Source organism: Heptranchias perlo, chromosome 29, assembly GCF_035084215.1.
Source record: "Heptranchias perlo isolate sHepPer1 chromosome 29, sHepPer1.hap1, whole genome shotgun sequence".
Classification (NCBI taxonomy): domain Eukaryota; kingdom Metazoa; phylum Chordata; class Chondrichthyes; order Hexanchiformes; family Hexanchidae; genus Heptranchias; species Heptranchias perlo.
The window spans coordinates 20,175,965-20,198,871 of record NC_090353.1 but is presented as its reverse complement, the minus strand read 5'-3'; the positions used below and the strand labels follow the sequence as shown (position 1 = coordinate 20,198,871).

Sequence of the window (22,907 nt, the reverse complement as noted above, 5' to 3'; positions counted from 1 at the left end):
TCAACATCTACATTGATCAGTACAACAGAGACATCAAACTTGTCACCAACACAATCATCTTCAACAGCAAGCACTACTGTGACATTAGCCACATCTGAAACAAGTAAGACAAAACAATTATACAACACTTTGGGTGACAAAATTTTACAGTCTGCTTTTTTACTTAATTCTGTGTTTTACAATGTGGAAATTCATGCAATACAGCAGCGTCAAATTCTGATTGATGCAACAAGAAACTGTATTTGTTACATCCATGCACAATATGAATGACAAAATTCACGTTCATAAATTATTCTATTCTATCAAAAGGTGCATCCATTGAAGCCACGTCAACATCTGCTGAGTCATCAGTTACAACATCTGCACAGGCAACACCCTCATCTGGTAGTACAGTGCAGGCTGAAAATTCCATATCAACAATACCAAGCTCAGCAACACGAGCATCTTCACCAAGAAGCACAGCAGTGACATCTGTTACCAGTCAAACAGGTAGGATGAAAACCATTGCACTACTTTGTCGAACATTATTCGTCACTGCAATGCGTTGTGAAATTTGGAAAAGATGTTTTTAAAAGTTCATTAACATACATGTTACTGTTCTTTCAAAAGGCGCGTCAATTACAGCAGCATCAACTCCAATCACATTATCTCCAGCAACAACGGCGCTATCAACAGCGTCATCCGTCAGTGCAAGAGAGACAACAAATTCCCCAGCAACACAATCGTCTTCACCAATAAGCAGTACTGGGACATTAGTCACAGCTGAAACTAGTAAGACAAAGACAATTCAGCAAAACATGGTGTACAACATGGAATTAACGGTCCAGAAGAATAAATGATATTTTTTCTTTCTAAAGGTGCATCAAGTACAGTCCGATCATCTTCCATTGAGTCATCTCCAGCACCTCCACTGTCAACATTGTCATCTGCTGGTACAACAGTGACAACAAATTTGATATCAATAGCCCCAATTTCACAATCAGAATCATCTTCCCCGACACGCACAATAGTGACGCTTGCTACAACTGAAACAGGTACGATGGAAATGAAAAAAAATCACAATTTGTAAATTACTGAAACTAAGGTTATTGTGTTCAGAAATTGTGAAAGGACGCCCCAATTCCGTGCACCAAGCAGTTAGACCTCTTGAAGGCAGTTCTGGACGCAGACGTGCCTGCACCTTAAAGCCTTGGTCATCGAGGTCACAGTGCCATCAAGCACAGATCAAAATGTGAACACGGGTTTTCCCTATAAAGATTGCAGAGGGAAACAATTCTGTTCTTTCCAAAAAGGAATCAAGTACAGTTCCATCAACCATAATCCTTTTCATCCACAGCAACCTCTCCACAATCAACATCTACATTGATCAGTACAACAGAGACATCAAACTTGTCACCAACACAATCATCTTCAACAGCAAGCACTACTGTGACATTAGCCACATCTGAAACAAGTAAGACAAAACAATTATACAACACTTTGGGTGACAACATTTTGCAGTCTGCTTTTTTACTTAATTCTATGTTTTACAATGTGGAAATTCATGCAATACAGCAGCGTCAAATTCTGATTAATGCAACAAGAAACTGTATTTGTTACATCCATGCACAATATGAATGCCAAAATTCACATTCATAAATTATTCTATTCCATCAAAAGGTGCATCCATTGAAGCCACGTCAACATCTGCTGAGTCATCAGTTACAACATCTGCACAGGCAACACCCTCATCTGGTAGTACAGTGCAGGCTGAAAATTCCATATCAACAATACCAAGCTCAGCAACACGAGCATCTTCACCAAGAAGCACAGCATTGACATCTGTTACCAGTCAAACAGGTAGGATGAAAACCATTGCACTACTTTGTCGAACATGATTCGTCACTGCAATGCGTTGTGAAATTTGGAAAAGATGTTTTTAAAAGTTCATTAACATACATGTTACTGTTCTTTCAAAAGGCGCGTCAATTACAGCAGCATCAACTCCAATCACATTATCTCCAGCAACAACGGCGCTATCAACAGCGTCATCCGTCAGTGCAAGAGAGACAACAAATTCCCCAGCAACACAATCGTCTTCACCAATAAGCAGTACTGGGACATTAGTCACAGCTGAAACTAGTAAGACAAAGACAATTCAGCAAAACATGGTGTACAACATGGAATTAACGGTCCAGAAGAATAAATGATATTTTTTCTTTCTAAAGGTGCATCAAGTACAGTCCGATCATCTTCCATTGAGTCATCTCCAGCACCTCCACTGTCAACATTGTCATCTGCTGGTACAACAGTGACAACAAATTTGATATCAATAGCCCCAATTTCACAATCAGAATCATCTTCCCCGACACGCACAACAGTGACGCTTGCTACAACTGAAACAGGTACGATGGAAATGAAAAAAATCACAATTTGTAAATTCCTGAAACTAAGGTTATTGTGTTCAGAAATTGTGAAAGGACGCCCCAATTCCGTGCACCAAGCAGTTCTGGACGCAGACGTGCCTGCACCTTAAAGCCTTGATCATCTAGGTCACAGTGCCATCAAGCACAGATCAAAATGTGAACACGGGTTTTCCCTATAAAGATTGCAGAGGGAAACAATTCTGTTCTTTCCAAAAAGGAATCAAGTACAGTTCCATCAACCATAATCCTTTTCATCCACAGCAACCTCTCCACAATCAACATCTACATTGATCAGTACAACAGAGACATCAAACTTGTCACCAACACAATCATCTTCAACAGCAAGCACTACTGTGACATTAGCCACATCTGAAACAAGTAAGACAAAACAATTATACAACACTTTGGGTGACAACATTTTGCAGTCTGCTTTTTTACTTAATTCTGTGTTTTACAATGTGGAAATTCATGCAATACAGCAGAGTCAAATTCTGATTGATGCAACAAGAAACTGTATTTGTTACATCCATGCACAATATGAATGACAAAATTCACGTTCATAAATTATTCTATTCTATCAAAAGGTGCATCCATTGAAGCCACGTCAACATCTGCTGAGTCATCAGTTACAACATCTGCACAGGCAACACCCTCATCTGGTAGTACAGTGCAGGCTGAAAATTCCATATCAACAATACCAAGCTCAGCAACACGAGCATCTTCACCAAGAAGCACAGCATTGACATCTGTTACCAGTCAAACAGGTAGGATGAAAACCATTGCACTACTTTGTCGAACATGATTCGTCACTGCAATGCGTTGTGAAATTTGGAAAAGATGTTTTTAAAAGTTCATTAACATACATGTTACTGTTCTTTCAAAAGGCGCGTCAATTACAGCAGCATCAACTCCAATCACATTATCTCCAGCAACAACGGCGCTATCAACAGCGTCATCCGTCAGTGCAAGAGAGACAACAAATTCCCCAGCAACACAATCGTCTTCACCAATAAGCAGTACTGGGACATTAGTCACAGCTGAAACTAGTAAGACAAAGACAATTCAGCAAAACATGGTGTACAACATGGAATTAACGGTCCAGAAGAATAAATGATATTTTTTCTTTCTAAAGGTGCATCAAGTACAGTCCGATCATCTTCCATTGAGTCATCTCCAGCACCTCCACTGTCAACATTGTCATCTGCTGGTACAACAGTGACAACAAATTTGATATCAATAGCCCCAATTTCACAATCAGAATCATCTTCCCCGACACGCACAACAGTGACGCTTGCTACAACTGAAACAGGTACGATGGAAATGAAAAAAAATCACAATTTGTAAATTACTGAAACTAAGGTTATTGTGTTCAGAAATTGTGAAAGGACGCCCCAATTCCGTGCACCAAGCAGTTCTGGACGCAGACGTGCCTGCACCTTAAAGCCTTGATCATCTTGGTCACAGTGCCATCAAGCACAGATCAAAATGTGAACACGGGTTTTCCCTATAAAGATTGCAGAGGGAAACAATTCTGTTCTTTCCAAAAAGGAATCAATACAGTTCCATCAACCATAACCCTTTTCATCCACAGCAACCTCTCCACAATCAACATCTACATTGATCAGTACAACAGAGACATCAAACTTGTCACCAACACAATCATCTTCAACAGCAAGCACTACTGTGACATTAGCCACATCTGAAACAAGTAAGACAACACAATTATACAACACTTTGGGTGACAACATTTTGCAGTCTGCTTTTTTACTTAATTCTGTGTTTTACAATGTGGAAATTCATGCAATACAGCAGCGTCAAATTCTGATTGATGCAACAAGAAACTGTATTTGTTACATCCATGCACAATATGAATGACAAAATTCACGTTCATAAATTATTCTATTCTATCAAAAGGTGCATCCATTGAAGCCACGTCAACATCTGCTGAGTCATCAGTTACAACATCTGCACAGGCAACACCCTCATCTGGTAGTACAGTGCAGGCTGAAAATTCCATATCAACAATACCAAGCTCAGCAACACGAGCATCTTCACCAAGAAGCACAGCATTGACATCTGTTACCAGTCAAACAGGTAGGATGAAAACCATTGCACTACTTTGTCGAACATGATTCGTCACTGCAATGCGTTGTGAAATTTGGAAAAGATGTTTTTAAAAGTTCATTAACATACATGTTACTGTTCTTTCAAAAGGCGCGTCAATTACAGCAGCATCAACTCCAATCACATTATCTCCAGCAACAACGGCGCTATCAACAGCGTCATCCGTCAGTGCAAGAGAGAAAACAAATTCCCCAGCAACACAATCGTCTTCACCAATAAGCAGTACTGGGACATTAGTCACAGCTGAAACTAGTAAGACAAAGACAATTCAGCAAAACATGGTGTACAACATGGAATTAACGGTCCAGAAGAATAAATGATATTTTTTCTTTCTAAAGGTGCATCAAGTACAGTCCGATCATCTTCCATTGAGTCATCTCCAGCACCTCCACTGTCAACATTGTCATCTGCTGGTACAACAGTGACAACAAATTTGATATCAATAGCCCCAATTTCACAATCAGAATCATCTTCCCCGACACGCACAATAGTGACGCTTGCTACAACTGAAACAGGTACGATGGAAATGAAAAAAAATCACAATTTGTAAATTACTGAAACTAAGGTTATTGTGTTCAGAAATTGTGAAAGGACGCCCCAATTCCGTGCACCAAGCAGTTAGACCTCTTGAAGGCAGTTCTGGACGCAGACGTGCCTGCACCTTAAAGCCTTGGTCATCGAGGTCACAGTGCCATCAAGCACAGATCAAAATGTGAACACGGGTTTTCCCTATAAAGATTGCAGAGGGAAACAATTCTGTTCTTTCCAAAAAGGAATCAAGTACAGTTCCATCAACCATAATCCTTTTCATCCACAGCAACCTCTCCACAATCAACATCTACATTGATCAGTACAACAGAGACATCAAACTTGTCACCAACACAATCATCTTCAACAGCAAGCACTACTGTGACATTAGCCACATCTGAAACAAGTAAGACAAAACAATTATACAACACTTTGGGTGACAACATTTTGCAGTCTGCTTTTTTACTTAATTCTGTGTTTTACAATGTGGAAATTCATGCAGCGTCAAATTCTGATCAATGCAACAAGAAACTGTATTTGTTACATCCATGCACAATATGAATGACGAAATTCACGTTCATAAATTATTCTATTCTATCAAAAGGTGCATCCATTGAAGCCACGTCAACATCTGCTGAGTCATCAGTTACAACATCTGCACAGGCAACACCCTCATCTGGTAGTACAGTGCAGGCTGAAAATTCCATATCAACAATACCAAGCTCAGCAACACGAGCATCTTCACCAAGAAGCACGGCAGTGACATCTGTTACCAGTCAAACAGGTAGGATGAAAACCATTGCACTACTTTGTCGAACATGATTCGTCACTGCAATGCGTTGTGAAATTTGGAAAAGATGCTTTTAAAAGTTCATTAACATACATGTTACTGTTCTTTCAAAAGGCGCGTCAATTACAGCAGCATCAACTCCAATCACATTATCTCCAGCAACAACGGCGCTATCAACAGCGTCATCCGTCAGTGCAAGAGAGACAACAAATTCCCCAGCAACACAATCGTCTTCACCAATAAGCAGTACTGGGACATTAGTCACAGATGAAACTAGTAAGACAAAGACAATTCAGCAAAACATGGTGTACAACATGGAATTAACGGTCCAGAAGAATAAATGATATTTTTTCTTTCTAAAGGTGCATCAAGTACAGTCCGATCATCTTCCATTGAGTCATCTCCAGCACCTCCACTGTCAACATTGTCATCTGCTGGTACAACAGTGACAACAAATTTGATATCAATAGCCCCAATTTCACAATCAGAATCATCTTCCCCGACACGCACAACAGTGACGCTTGCTGCAACTGAAACAGGTACGATGGAAATGAAAAAAATCACAATTTGTAAATTACTGAAACTAAGGTTATTGTGTTCAGAAATTGTGAAAGGACGCCCCAGTTCCGTGCACCAAGCAGTTTGACCTGTTGAAGGCAGTTCTGGACGCAGACGTGCCTGCACCTTAAAGCATTGATCATCTAGGTCACAGTGCCATCAAGCACAGATCAAAATGTGAACACGGGTTTTCCCTATAAAGATTGCAGAGGGAAACAATTCTGTTCTTTCCAAAAAGGAATCAAGTACAGTTCCATCAACCATAATCCTTTTCATCCACAGCAACCTCTCCACAATCAACATCTACATTGATCAGTACAACAGAGACATCAAACTTGTCACCAACACAATCATCTTCAACAGCAAGCACTACTGTGACATTAGCCACATCTGAAACAAGTAAGACAAAACAATTATACAACACTTTGGGTGACAACATTTTGCAGTCTGCTTTTTTACTTAATTCTGTGTTTTACAATGTGGAAATTCATGCAATACAGCAGCGTCAAATTCTGATTAATGCAACAAGAAACTGTATTTGTTACATCCATGCACAATATGAATGCCAAAATTCACGTTCATAAATTATTCTATTCCATCAAAAGGTGCATCCATTGAAGCCACGTCAACATCTGCTGAGTCATCAGTTACAACATCTGCACAGGCAACACCCTCATCTGGTAGTACAGTGCAGGCTGAAAATTCCATATCAACAATACCAAGCTCAGCAACACGAGCATCTTCACCAAGAAGCACGGCAGTGACATCTGTTACCAGTCAAACAGGTAGGATGAAAACCATTGCACTACTTTGTCGAACATGATTCGTCACTGCAATGCGTTGTGAAATTTGGAAAAGATGTTTTTAAAAGTTCATTAACATACATGTTACTGTTCTTTCAAAAGGCGCGTCAATTACAGCAGCATCAACTCCAATCACATTATCTCCAGCAACAACGGCGCTATCAACAGCGTCATCCGTCAGTGCAAGAGAGACAACAAATTCCCCAGCAACACAATCGTCTTCACCAATAAGCAGTACTGGGACATTAGTCACAGCTGAAACTAGTAAGACAAAGACAATTCAGCAAAACATGGTGTACAACATGGAATTAACGGTCCAGAAGAATAAATGATATTTTTTCTTTCTAAAGGTGCATCAAGTACAGTCCGATCATCTTCCATTGAGTCATCTCCAGCACCTCCACTGTCAACATTGTCATCTGCTGGTACAACAGTGACAACAAATTTGATATCAATAGCCCCAATTTCACAATCAGAATCATCTTCCCCGACACGCACAACAGTGACGCTTGCTACAACTGAAACAGGTACGATGGAAATGAAAAAAATCACAATTTGTAAATTACTGAAACTAAGGTTATTGTGTTCAGAAATTGTGAAAGGACGCCCCAATTCCGTGCACCAAGCAGTTCTATACGCAGACGTGCCTGCACCTTAAAGCCTTGATTATCTAGGTCACAGTGCCATCAAGCACAGATCAAAATGTGAACACGGGTTTTCCCCATAAAGATTGCAGAGGGAAACAATTCTGTTCTTTCCGAAAAGGAATCAAGTACAGTTCCATCAACCATAATCCTTTTCATCCACAGCAACCTCTCCACAATCAACATCTACATTGATCAGTACAACAGAGACATCAAACTTGTCACCAACACAATCATCTTCAACAGCAAGCACTACTATGACATTAGCCACATCTGAAACAAGTAAGACAACACAATTATACAACACTTTGGGTGACAACATTTTGCAGTCTGCTTTTTTACTTAATTCTGTGTTTTACAATGTGGAAATTCATGCAATACAGCAGCGTCAAATTCTGATTGATGCAACAAGAAAATGTATTTGTTACATCCATGCACAATATGAATGACAAAATTCACATTCATAAATTATTCTATTCTATCAAAAGGTGCATCCATTGAAGCCACGTCAACATCTGCTGAGTCATCAGTTACAACATCTGCACAGGCAACACCCTCATCTGGTAGTACAGTGCAGGCTGAAAATTCCATATCAACAATACCAAGCTCAGCAACACGAGCATCTTCACCAAGAAGCACAGCATTGACATCTGTTACCAGTCAAACAGGTAGGATGAAAACCATTGCACTACTTTGTCGAACATGATTCGTCACTGCAATGCGTTGTGAAATTTGGAAAAGATGTTTTTAAAAGTTCATTAACATACATGTTACTGTTCTTTCAAAAGGCGCGTCAATTACAGCAGCATCAACTCCAATCACATTATCTCCAGCAACAACGGCGCTATCAACAGCGTCATCCGTCAGTGCAAGAGAGACAACAAATTCCCCAGCAACACAATCGTCTTCACCAATAAGCAGTACTGGGACATTAGTCACAGCTGAAACTAGTAAGACAAAGACAATTCAGCAAAACATGGTGTACAACATGGAATTAACGGTCCAGAAGAATAAATGATATTTTTTCTTTCTAAAGGTGCATCAAGTACAGTCCGATCATCTTCCATTGAGTCATCTCCAGCACCTCCACTGTCAACATTGTCATCTGCTGGTACAACAGTGACAACAAATTTGATATCAATAGCCCCAATTTCACAATCAGAATCATCTTCCCCGACACGCACAACAGTGACGCTTGCTACAACTGAAACAGGTACGATGGAAATGAAAAAAATCACAATTTGTAAATTACTGAAACTAAGGTTATTGTGTTCAGAAATTGTGAAAGGACGCCCCAATTCCGTGCACCAAGCAGTTCTGGACGCAGACGTGCCTGCACCTTAAAGCCTTGATCATCTTGGTCACAGTGCCATCAAGCACAGATCAAAATGTGAACACGGGTTTTCCCTATAAAGATTGCAGAGGGAAACAATTCTGTTCTTTCCAAAAAGGAATCAATACAGTTCCATCAACCATAACCCTTTTCATCCACAGCAACCTCTCCACAATCAACATCTACATTGATCAGTACAACAGAGACATCAAACTTGTCACCAACACAATCATCTTCAACAGCAAGCACTACTGTGACATTAGCCACATCTGAAACAAGTAAGACAACACAATTATACAACACTTTGGGTGACAACATTTTGCAGTCTGCTTTTTTACTTAATTCTGTGTTATACAATGTGGAAATTCATTCAATACAGCAGCGTCAAATTCTGATTGATGCAACAAGAAACTGTATTTGTTACATCCATGCACAATATGAATGACAAAATTCACATTCATAAATTATTCTATTCTATCAAAAGGTGCATCCATTGAAGCCACGTCAACATCTGCTGAGTCATCAGTTACAACATCTGCACAGGCAACACCCTCATCTGGTAGTACAGTGCAGGCTGAAAATTCCATATCAACAATACCAAGCTCAGCAACACGAGCATCTTCACCAAGAAGCACAGCATTGACATCTGTTACCAGTCAAACAGGTAGGATGAAAACCATTGCACTACTTTGTCGAACATGATTCGTCACTGCAATGCGTTGTGAAATTTGGAAAAGATGTTTTTAAAAGTTCATTAACATACATGTTACTGTTCTTTCAAAAGGCGCGTCAATTACAGCAGCATCAACTCCAATCACATTATCTCCAGCAACAACGGCGCTATCAACAGCGTCATCCGTCAGTGCAAGAGAGACAACAAATTCCCCAGCAACACAATCGTCTTCACCAATAAGCAGTACTGGGACATTAGTCACAGCTGAAACTAGTAAGACAAAGACAATTCAGCAAAACATGGTGTACAACATGGAATTAACGGTCCAGAAGAATAAATGATATTTTTTCTTTCTAAAGGTGCATCAAGTACAGTCCGATCATCTTCCATTGAGTCATCTCCAGCACCTCCACTGTCAACATTGTCATCTGCTGGTACAACAGTGACAACAAATTTGATATCAATAGCCCCAATTTCACAATCAGAATCATCTTCCCCGACACGCACAACAGTGACGCTTGCTACAACTGAAACAGGTACGATGGAAATGAAAAAAATCACAATTTGTAAATTCCTGAAACTAAGGTTATTGTGTTCAGAAATTGTGAAAGGACGCCCCAATTCCGTGCACCAAGCAGTTCTGGACGCAGACGTGCCTGCACCTTAAAGCCTTGATCATCTTGGTCACAGTGCCATCAAGCACAGATCAAAATGTGAACACGGGTTTTCCCTATAAAGATTGCAGAGGGAAACAATTCTGTTCTTTCCAAAAAGGAATCAATACAGTTCCATCAACCATAACCCTTTTCATCCACAGCAACCTCTCCACAATCAACATCTACATTGATCAGTACAACAGAGACATCAAACTTGTCACCAACACAATCATCTTCAACAGCAAGCACTACTGTGACATTAGCCACATCTGAAACAAGTAAGACAACACAATTATACAACACTTTGGGTGACAACATTTTGCAGTCTGCTTTTTTACTTAATTCTGTGTTATACAATGTGGAAATTCATTCAATACAGCAGCGTCAAATTCTGATTGATGCAACAAGAAACTGTATTTGTTACATCCATGCACAATATGAATGACAAAATTCACGTTCATAAATTATTCTATTCTATCAAAAGGTGCATCCATTGAAGCCACGTCAACATCTGCTGAGTCATCAGTTACAACATCTGCACAGGCAACACCCTCATCTGGTAGTACAGTGCAGGCTGAAAATTCCATATCAACAATACCAAGCTCAGCAACACGAGCATCTTCACCAAGAAGCACAGCATTGACATCTGTTACCAGTCAAACAGGTAGGATGAAAACCATTGCACTACTTTGTCGAACATGATTCGTCACTGCAATGCGTTGTGAAATTTGGAAAAGATGTTTTTAAAAGTTCATTAACATACATGTTACTGTTCTTTCAAAAGGCGCGTCAATTACAGCAGCATCAACTCCAATCACATTATCTCCAGCAACAACGGCGCTATCAACAGCGTCATCCGTCAGTGCAAGAGAGAAAACAAATTCCCCAGCAACACAGTCGTCTTCACCAATAAGCAGTACTGGGACATTAGTCACAGCTGAAACTAGTAAGACAAAGACAATTCAGCAAAACATGGTGTACAACATGGAATTAACGGTCCAGAAGAATAAATGATATTTTTTCTTTCTAAAGGTGCATCAAGTACAGTCCGATCATCTTCCATTGAGTCATCTCCAGCACCTCCACTGTCAACATTGTCATCTGCTGGTACAACAGTGACAACAAATTTGATATCAATAGCCCCAATTTCACAATCAGAATCATCTTCCCCGACACGCACAACAGTGACGCTTGCTACAACTGAAACAGGTACGATGGAAATGAAAAAAATCACAATTTGTAAATTACTGAAACTAAGGTTATTGTGTTCAGAAATTGTGAAAGGACGCCCCAATACCGTGCACCAAGCAGTTAGACCTGTTGAAGGCAGTTCTGGACGCAGACGTGCCTGCACCTTAAAGCCTTGATCATCTCGGTCACAGTGCCATCAAGCACAGATCAAAATGTGAACACGGGTTTTCCCGATAAAGATTGCAGAGGGAAACAATTCTGTTCTTTCCAAAAAGGAATCAAGTACAGTTCCATCAACCATAATCCTTTTCATCCACAGCAACCTCTCCACAATCAACATCTACATTGATCAGTACAACAGAGACATCAAACTTGTCACCAACACAATCATCTTCAACAGCAAGCACTACTGTGACATTAGCCACATCTGAAACAAGTAAGACAAAACAATTATACAACACTTTGGGTGACAACATTTTGCAGTCTGCTTTTTTACTTAATTCTGTGTTTTACAATGTGGAAATTCATGCAATACAGCAGCGTCAAATTCTGATTAATGCAACAAGAAACTGTATTTGTTACATCCATGCACAATATGAATGCCAAAATTCACGTTCATAAATTATTCTATTCTATCAAAAGGTGCATCCATTGAAGCCACGTCAACATCTGCTGAGTCATCCGTTACAACATCTGCACAGGCAACACCCTCATCTGGTAGTACAGTGCAGGCTGAAAATTACATATCAACAATACCAAGCTCAGCAACACGAGCATCTTCACCAAGAAGCACGGCAGTGACATCTGTTACCAGTCAAACAGGTAGGATGAAAACCATTGCACTACTTTGTCGAACATGATTCGTCACTGCAATGCGTTGTGAAATTTGGAAAAGATGTTTTTAAAAGTTCATTAACATACATGTTACTGTTCTTTCAAAAGGCGCGTCAATTTCAGCAGCATCAACTCCAATCACATTATCTCCAGCAACAACGGCGCTATCAACAGCGTCATCCGTCAGTGCAAGAGAGACAACAAATTCCCCAGCAACACAATCGTCTTCACCAATAAGCAGTACTGGGACATTAGTCACAGCTGAAACTAGTAAGACAAAGACAATTCAGCAAAACATGGTGTACAACATGGAATTAACGGTCCAGAAGAATAAATGATATTTTTTCTTTCTAAAGGTGCATCAAGTACAGTCCGATCATCTTCCATTGAGTCATCTCCAGCACCTCCACTGTCAACATTGTCATCTGCTGGTACAACAGTGACAACAAATTTGATATCAATAGCCCCAATTTCACAATCAGAATCATCTTCCCCGACACGCACAACAGTGACGCTTGCTACAACTGAAACAGGTACGATGGAAATGAAAAAAATCACAATTTGTAAATTACTGAAACTAAGGTTATTGTGTTCAGAAATTGTGAAAGGACGCCTCAATTCCGTGCACCAAGCAGTTAGACCTCTTGAAGGCAGTTCTGGACGCAGACGTGCCTGCACCTGAAAGCCTTGATCATCGAGGTCATAGTGCCATCAAGCACAGATCAAAATGTGAACACGGGTTTTCCCTATAAAGATTGCAGAGGGAAACAATTCTGTTCTTTCCAAAAAGGAATCAAGTACAGTTCCATCAACCATAATCCTTTTCATCCACAGCAACCTCTTCACAATCAACATCTCCATTGATCAGGACAACAGAGACATCAAACTTGTCACCAACACAATCATCTTCAACAGCAAGCACTACTGTGACATTAGCCACATCTGAAACAAGTAAGACAAAACAATTATACAACACTTTGGGTGACAACATTTTGCAGTCTGCTTTTTTACTTAATTCTATGTTTTACAATGTGGAAATTCATGCAATACAGCAGCGTCAAATTCTGATTAATGCAACAAGAAACTGTATTTGTTACATCCATGCACAATATGAATGACAAAATTTACGTTCATAAATTATTCTATTCTATCAAAAGGTGCATCCATTGAAGCCACGTCAACATCTGCTGAGTCATCAGTTACAACATCTGCACAGGCAACACCCTCATCTGGTAGTACAGTGCAGGCTGAAAATTCCATATCAACAATACCAATCTCAGCAACACGAGCATCTTCACCAAGAAGCACGGCAGTGACATCTGTTACCAGTCAAACAGGTAGGATGAAAACCATTGCACTACTTTGTCGAACATGATTCGTCACTGCAATGCGTTGTGAAATTTGGAAAAGATGTTTTTAAAAGTTCATTAACATGCATGTTACTGTTCTTTCAAAAGGCGCGTCAATTACAGCAGCATCAACTCCAATCACATTATCTCCAGCAACAACGGCGCTATCAACAGCGTCATCAGTCAGTGCAAGAGAGACAACAAATTCCCCAGCAACACAATCGTCTTCACCAATAAGCAGTACTGGGACATTAGTCACAGCTGAAACTAGTAAGACAAAGACAATTCAGCAAAACATGGTGTACAACATGGAATTAACGGTCCAGAAGAATAAATGATATTTTTTCTTTCTAAAGGTGCATCAAGTACAGTCCGATCATCTTCCATTGAGTCATCTCCAGCACCTCCACTGTCAACATTGTCATCTGCTGGTGCAACAGTGACAACAAATTTGATATCAATAGCCCCAATTTCACAATCAGAATCATCTTCCCCGACACGCACAACAGTGACGCTTGCTACAACTGAAACAGGTGCGATGGAAATGAAAAAAATCACAATTTGTAAATTACTGAAACTAAGGTTATTGTGTTCAGAAATTGTGAAAGGACGCCCCAATTCCGTGCACCAAGCAGTTAGACCTCTTGAAGGCAGTTCTGGACGCAGACCTGCCTGCACCTTAATGCCTTGATCATCTAGGTCACAGTGCCATCAAGCACAGATCAAAATGTGAACACGGGTTTTCCCTATAAAGATTGCAGAGGGAAACAATTCTGTTCTTTCCAAAAAGGAATCAAGTACAGTTCCATCAACCATAATCCTTTTCATCCACAGCAACCTCTCCACAATCAACATCTACATTGATCAGTACAACAGAGACATCAAACTTGTCACCAACACAATCATCTTCAACAGCAAGCACTACTATGACATTTGCCATATCTGAAACAAGTAAGACAAAACAATTATACAACACTTTGGGTGACAACATTTTGCAGTCTGCTTTTTTACTTAATTCTGTGTTTTACAATGTGGAAATTCATGCAATACAGCAGCGTCAAATTCTGATTAATGCAACAAGAAACTGTATTTGTTACATCCATGCACAATATGAATGACAAAATTCACGTTCATAAATTATTCTATTCTATCAAAAGGTGCATCCATTGAAGCCATGTCAACATCTGCTGAGTCATCAGTTACAACATCTGCACAGGCAACACCCTCATCTGGTAGTACAGTGCAGGCTGAAAATTCCATATCAACAATACCAAGCTCAGCAACACGAGCATCTTCACCAAGAAGCACGGCAGTGACATCTGTTACCAGTCAAACAGGTAGGATGAAAACCATTGCACTACTTTGTCGAACATGATTCGTCACTGCAATGCGTTGTGAAATTTGGAAAAGATGTTTTTAAAAGTTCATTAACATACATGTTACTGTTCTTTCAAAAGGCGCGTCAATTACAGCAGCATCAACTCCAATCACATTATCTCCAGCAACAACGGCGCTATCAACAGCGTCATCCGTCAGTGCAAGAGAGACAACAAATTCCCCAGCAACACAATCGTCTTCACCAATAAGCAGTACTGGGACATTAGTCACAGCTGAAACTGGTAAGACAAAGACAATTCAGCAAAACATGGTGTACAACATGGAATTAACGGTCCAGAAGAATAAATGATATTTTTTCTTTCTAAAGGTGCATCAAGTACAGTCCGATCATCTTCCATTGAGTCATCTCCAGCACCTCCACTGTCAACATTGTCATCTGCTGGTGCAACAGTGACAACAAATTTGATATCAATAGCCCCAATTTCACAATCAGAATCATCTTCCCCGACACGCACAACAGTGACGCTTGCTGCAACTGAAACAGGTACGATGGAAATGAAAAAAATCACAATTTGTAAATTACTGAAACTAAGGTTATTGTGTTCAGAAATTGTGAAAGGACGCCCCAATTCCGTGCACCAAGCAGTTCTGGACGCAGACGTGCCTGCACCTTAAAGCCTTGATGATCTAGGTCACAGTGCCTTCAAGCACAGATCAAAATGTGAACACGGGTTTTCCCTATAAAGATTGCAGAGGGAAACAATTCTGTTCTTTCCAAAAAGGAATCAGGTACAGTTCCATCAACCATAATCCTTTTCATCCACAGCAACCTCTCCACAATCAACATCTACATTGATCAGTACAACAGAGACATCAAACTTGTCACCAACACAATCATCTTCAACAGCAAGCACTACTGTGACATTAGCCACATCTGAAACAAGTAAGACAAAACAATTATACAACACTTTGGGTGACAACATTTTGCAGTCTGCTTTTTTACTTAATTCTGTGTTTTACAATGTGGAAATTCATGCAATACAGCAGCATCAAATTCTGATTAATGCAACAAGAAACTGTATTTGTTACATCCATGCACAATATGAATGACAAAATTCACGTTCATAAATTATTCTATTCTATCAAAAGGTGCATCCATTGAAGCCACGTCAACATCTGCTGAGTCATCAGTTACAACATCTGCACAGGCAACACCCTCATCTGGTAGCACAGTGCAGGCTGAAAATTCCATATCAACAATACCAAGCTCAGCAACACGAGCATCTTCACCAAGAAGCACGACAGTGACATCTGTTACCAGTCAAACAGGTAGGATGAAAACCATTGCACTACTTTGTCGAACATGATTCGTCACTGCAATGCGTTGTGAAATTTGGAAAAGATGTTTTTAAAAGTTCATTAACATACATGTTACTGTTCTTTCAAAAGGCGCGTCAATTGCAGCAGCATCAACTCCAATCACATTATCTCCAGCAACAACGGCGCTATCAACAGCGTCATCCGTCAGTGCAAGAGAGACAACAAATTCCCCAGCAACACAATCGTCTTCACCAATAAGCAGTACTGGGACATTAGTCACAGCTGAAACTAGTAAGACAAAGACAATTCAGCAAAACATGGTGTACAACATGGAATTAACGGTCCAGAAGAATAAATGATATTTTTTCTTTCTAAAGGTGCATCAAGTACAGTCCGATCATCTTCCATTGAGTCATCTCCAGCACCTCCACTGTCAACATTGTCATCTGCTGGTACAACAGTGACAACAAATTTGATATCAATAGCCCCAATTTCACAATCAGAATCATCTTCCCCAACACGCACAACAGTGACGCTTGCTACAACTGAAACAGGTACGATGGAAATGAAAAAATTCACAATTTGTATATTCCTGAAGGTAAGGTTATTGTGTTCAGAAATTGTGAAAGGACGGAGTAGAAGACTAAATGCCCCAATTCCGTGCAACAAGCAGTTAGTCCTCTTGAAGGCAGTTCTGGAAGCAGAAGTGCCTGCAGCCTTAAAGCCTTGATCACCTGGACCACAGTGCCATCGAGCACAGATCAAAATGTGAACACGGGTTTTCCCGATAAAGATTGCAGAGGGAAACAATTCTGTTCTTTCCGAAAAGGAATCAAGTACAGTTCCATCAACCATAATCCTTTTCATCCACAGCAACCTCTCCACAATCAACATCGACATTGATCAGTACAACAGAGACATCAAACTTGTCACCAACACAATCATCTTCAACAGCAAGCACTACTGTGACATTAGCCACATCTGAAACAAGTAAGACAAAACAATTATACAACACTTTGGGTGACAACATTTTGCAGTCTGCTTTTTTACTTAATTCTGTGTTTTACAATGTGGAAATTCATGCAATACAGCAGCGTCAAATTCTGATTGATGCAACAAGAAACTGTATTTGTTACATCCATGCACAATATGAATGACAAAATTCACGTTCATAAATTATTCTATTCTATCAAAAGGTGCATCCATTGAAGCCACGTCAACATCTGCTGAGTCATCAGTTACAACATCTGCACAGGCAACACCCTCATCTGGTAGTACAGTGCAGGCTGAAAATTCCATATCAACAACACCAAGCTCAGCAACACGAGCATCTTCACCAAGAAGCACGGCAGTGACATCAGTTACCAGTCAAACAGGTAGGATGAAAACCATTGCACTACTTTGTCGAACACTATTTGTCACTGCACTGCTTTGCGAAATTTAGAAAAGATGGATTTAAAAGTTCATTAACATACATGTTACTGTTCTTTCAAAAGGCACGTCAATTACAGCAGCATCAACTCCAATCACATTATCTCCAGCAATAACGGTTGAATCACCAGTGTCATCCGTCAGTCCAAGTGAGACAACAAATTCCGCACCAACACAATCGTCTTCACCAACAAGCAGTACTGGGACATTGTTCACAACTGAAACAAGTAAGACAAAGACAATTACGCAATACATTCTCAATTATTCTTCTTCAGTGGATAAATTCAGGATGTCAGCATGTTGAACAATTTTTTGCAAAAGAATATTTCATAAATTCTGTGGAATGCAAAATGTAAATTCCAACAGTAAGGTCCTACAGTGATATTTAATTTGTTTAATGAATAACTGAGCAATAATTAATTTAAGACAAAATTGTCCAATGCCACAGAATCTAGGAAGTTTTACTCTCAGGTGGGAATGTGGCAAACGAACCGTGTGCCCTTCCGGGAAAGGTATATAATTATGACCTTTTGGCATCCGCAGCTCCCCAGTAACACCAAGGCCCTAATTGAAATTGGTTTGGGTCTTCTGTCATCCAATTTGGGCAGGAGATGCAGTCGCTCCACCGACTTTGTGCCTGTTTCGGGTGATCGAAGATTGTCCTCCTTGCCATCAATGTTATGCTTTTGAGTCTTAACTCTGGTGAGTACTGGGTCCATGGAGCCAGCGGGGAGCCTCGCTTGCTGCTAGTGTCAGCTGTGGCTCAATCGTAACATTCTCGTCTCTGAATTAGATGGGTTTTGGGTTCAAGTTCCACTCCAGAGCCTTGAGCACATAATCTAGGCTGACACTACAGTACAGTACAGAGTGAGTGCTGCACTGTGGGAGGTGCCTTCTTTCATATGAGACATTAAACCCTCCCAGGTACACGTAAAAAGATTGCATGGCACTATTTGAAAAAGAGCAGGGGAGTTCTCCTGGTGTCCTAGCCAACATTTAATTTGTTGTTGCTTGTGGGATCTTGCTGTGCACAAACGGTCTACACTTCAAAAGTTCTTCATTGGCTGTAAAGCACTTTGGGATGCCCTGTGGCCGTGAAAGGTGCTGTATAAATGCAAATATTTTCTTTTTTAGTGCACATTGGAAATTGTGACCAATCATTCATTTTAATAGTTGGAAAATGATGCACATTGCACGTCCATGAGCCAGGCCACATGGCACCACAACATCAGGCAATTAGAAAAATGGTTTCTAAGTACATGTAACCTTGAAATAAAAATTAAAATGATTATTATGATTGATTTTGTTTTGTACAAGTCCTTTGAATAATGAATTTAAAATTCCCGCCTTCACGCACTGCTGTCACATCCCCAACAGAGCATTTGGCAGATCGCAGTGGTAGTGAGCACCGTATAATGGGGCTGCAAACTGCATCTGGTGAACCTGTTTATTTGCTTATAAGTCACCAAACTACTGGAATAATATTGTTGAGCATCTCAAATACTGTTTATTTATTTTGTATTCTTTTACATTTTAATAAACATAAGCAAGAGCTACATGTTTTCTGTTTAATATTTTATTTTATAGTGGAAGCACCAATTATAATACAAACACACAATCCAAACCAGGCAGCACTGCCGATTAATTTTCATGTGACCTTCATTATAATTACGCCACCAATCAACATGGGTTTACAAAATCCTGGTTCAATGCTACACAGTTTTACATCGCACGCTATTATTGATAAGGTGAGTTTCCAGCACTACATTCTTAAATATTATTTTTTAAATCTGGTTTCTCTTATTTTTGCTTCTAAAACCTGAAACATTTGTCCCACCAGCTCAACAATCTGTACAGTCAGAGCAGTATAAAGTCTACCTTCTCAAGTTGCACAACTGTCTATCTCCGGTAAGAATAATTCCTTTTAATACGACAGTGGAAGTTTTCAAACTGTTCAGAATGACTTGTGTTTTTGGGATATGGAAACAGATTTTCAAAGAAATGTACAAAAAAAAAGAATTTTGTTTAGAGAGTGCAACTAGTAAAGGATAGTTATATGATTGAATGCCATTCACTCAACCACATTTCTATATGTAATGGAAATAAATTTACCACATTGCTTTCAGAAGCCTGTGTGATAGAAATTAGTAAGTTTGAAATATTGCAAAGGAAATATAATGCTCAAAGCATTAAAACTATCAAGTTGAATTTACAGCAGTTTGTTGGGGACACAAGTCAAATAATCCAAACTGATCCAAATTTCATCAATCGCAGGAAAAATAGATGCACAATATATGACCCTAGTCTACAATCTATTGCCGAGAAAATTTTTAAACTTAGCCTGTCCTCTCATAATATTAAAAATAATATACTCCTCTGTTGCTGAGCTCAGTGCTCGGCGTAGCTGACAGTGTGACTCAGATCTGCTGGTTGCATATCAGTGGAATGCAGTCTGAAACCAGCATCTCTGGTATAAAAGCAGCCCAAAGATGTTTACAACCCTAGTCAACATGTTTATTAATGATATGAATTTGATATTTATTTTCAATGCATTCTTGAGACCAATAACATCTTTTGAAATAAAGTTATTCATAATTTAGCTTAATCATTGTTTTTATTTGTCAGTCTTGCAAATAATGGCAGTACTGAAGTGGAGGCACTCTGTATCTTCAAAAAATCCATTCTGGGTCAGCAAGTTGATAGAATTGATGTCTACCAGGAGTTCAGAGACAACACGAGGAACATCTCCACCTTAGGAGTGTATTCACTGGACAGCAACAGCCTCTACGTAAATGGTAGATTTTCATTCATACCAAATATCTTATTTCCGTCATTACATTGTGCCACTGGGAATAATTAATACTCATTTGATCTCAATATCAACACCAAACAGAAAAACCTAAAAATGGTTACATCCCAGAAATTGCAAATTTTTAGCTTATATCATTCTAACCCTACGGTCTTATATTTCAGGCTACCACGAATCAACTCCTTCACCCAGTGAGTGTTTTATAAGTTACTTTGTTCTGTGAATTATATGTGTTTATGATGCAGGACAGCAGCAAAGCAAAGAAATGAATTTACAGTCTTATTTAAAAGTATCAAATTCAAGAGTGAGTTGACTTTAATATATGGTCAGTTCTATGAGCATTTAGAGCAGGGAATATATATTTGTACATGTATTTAAACCAGTATTTATCCCAGTAATCTACAGCTGGGTTTGGTTCAGTATGTGAGTTAATTTTATATTTATAAGTATGCTTTCAAAATACTAGGATAGCTACTACAAGCAGCAGCAAATTCTACTCCTTAGTGGGAATGCAGGATCAAAGAATTAGCCCTTAAAACTCTATGCATTATTAAAGTATTCTTGATGAACCTATTTAATACTCTATTTATTAAAATGTTGTACATAAATCAGCAACATCAACTTATTTCTGTACACTCCTCACTAAAGAGAGACATCTCACAGTGCTTTCCAGTGCAGTGAATACTGAACAGGAAGGAGAGACAGGAAAGAGAAGTCAGGTGGGAATGAAAGCATTTATAAAATGAGGAGGAACTTTAGGAGGCTTTTGAAGGCACAGGGTGAGGTGGATATGCTGAGAAATAAGACTGAAGGACAGAAAAAACCAGCTGACCCATCAAGCTTGTCAGGTAAATGGAGTTGAGGTACAGATCAGCCTTGATCTAATTGAATGGCGGAACAGGTTGTTGGGGCTGAATGGCCTACTCCTGTTCCTTTGTTCCTATGTCAAATGTCATTATGAGATGAATGTATACGACAACCCCATCCGCCCTCCCGCTCCCCACCCTCCCCCACCAACCAGTCACACAATCTCTCCTCTGGGAGAGGCAAAGAAACCAAGAAAAAAACACTAGGCAATTTAGGGGAAAGAAAACTCTGGGAAATTCCTCTCCGATTCCCAAAAGAGAGCAAACAAGCTCCAGAAGACCGTCGTGACTGGGAAACATATTTCCCAATGCTCCACTTATCTTTTGGGGAATTAGATGGTTATTTTAAAAGAAGAATATTAAAGAGTATGGGAAGGAACCAGAAGATTGGAATTAGACTAGGTGTTAGGAATGTAGGAATTGCTAGAGTTGACGATAAAAGACCAAGGTCTATCTAGTTCACCCTCTGCCATCCTGGCAGTCGCATAACAGAACAAGGTGGAGAAAAACACTGGTGTAGACTTGATGAGCCAAATGACTTGTTTCTGTGCTGTAATGTTTTATGAATCTATGAACTGTCACTCTCTACATAATGTGGACTGCAACAAATGAATATTGTTCTTTTGAAAAGTTGCATCGAGTGGAGCACCATTAACAACTACTCAGTCCCCTCCAGCAACATCAACTACTACTCAGTCATCTCCAGCAATATCTGGACATCCAACCACCACAAATACTGTGGCAACGTTGAGAACAACATCCCTGACTACTTCACCAACCTCTTCACTTCAATCAACAACAGTTACAGGAGCATCAGTCACCAGTGAAACAATGAGTAAGATTAATGTTATTATATACTAAATAGATAGGGATAGTTGATTAGTAACCATCTGATAAAATGTTTGACATGAAAAGTAAGTCAAAATAATATCTAAAGCTGAATAATGCCACTTAAGGTTGTAATGTTTCATAATCTTACTACATTAGGAATTATTTTCCTTTCCTCTCTCCACCACTGCACTATGTTTATTATTGCTTGGGCACCATTGCAGTACCATTTTGTTGGGAAATGTTGGGGGAAGCCTTGTGATGCTCTGTTTTGGGCAGTCCTTGATTGGCAGCATTGTTGGACCTTCCTGTCTGTCTCCTGTTCCAATCAATCTGCACTCTTACAAAGCTAGGAGGCACAACAAATTCACTTACTGAAGTCAATGGGTATGATACTTACTATATAGACAATCCCAGCCTATCTATG

At 39.6% G+C, this 22,907-nt stretch overlaps 1 protein-coding gene across 1 annotated transcript; it reads left to right on the top strand.

Moving 5' to 3' along the window:
* Positions 1–15,062: 15,062 nt before the first annotated feature.
* On the top strand, positions 15,063–21,315 carry LOC137299682 (streptococcal hemagglutinin-like). The gene is made up of 15 exons (XM_067968621.1): positions 15,063–15,225; positions 15,346–15,507; positions 15,594–15,770; positions 16,053–16,169; positions 16,376–16,555; positions 16,676–16,837; positions 16,924–17,100; positions 17,420–17,536; positions 17,743–17,922; positions 18,043–18,204; positions 19,565–19,725; positions 19,818–19,885; positions 20,603–20,772; positions 21,032–21,090; positions 21,253–21,315. Exons 1-15 carry the CDS (start codon positions 15,063–15,065, stop codon positions 21,313–21,315), a joined length of 2,118 nt encoding a protein of 705 aa, XP_067824722.1.
* The last annotated feature ends 1,592 nt before the right edge of the window (positions 21,316–22,907 follow it).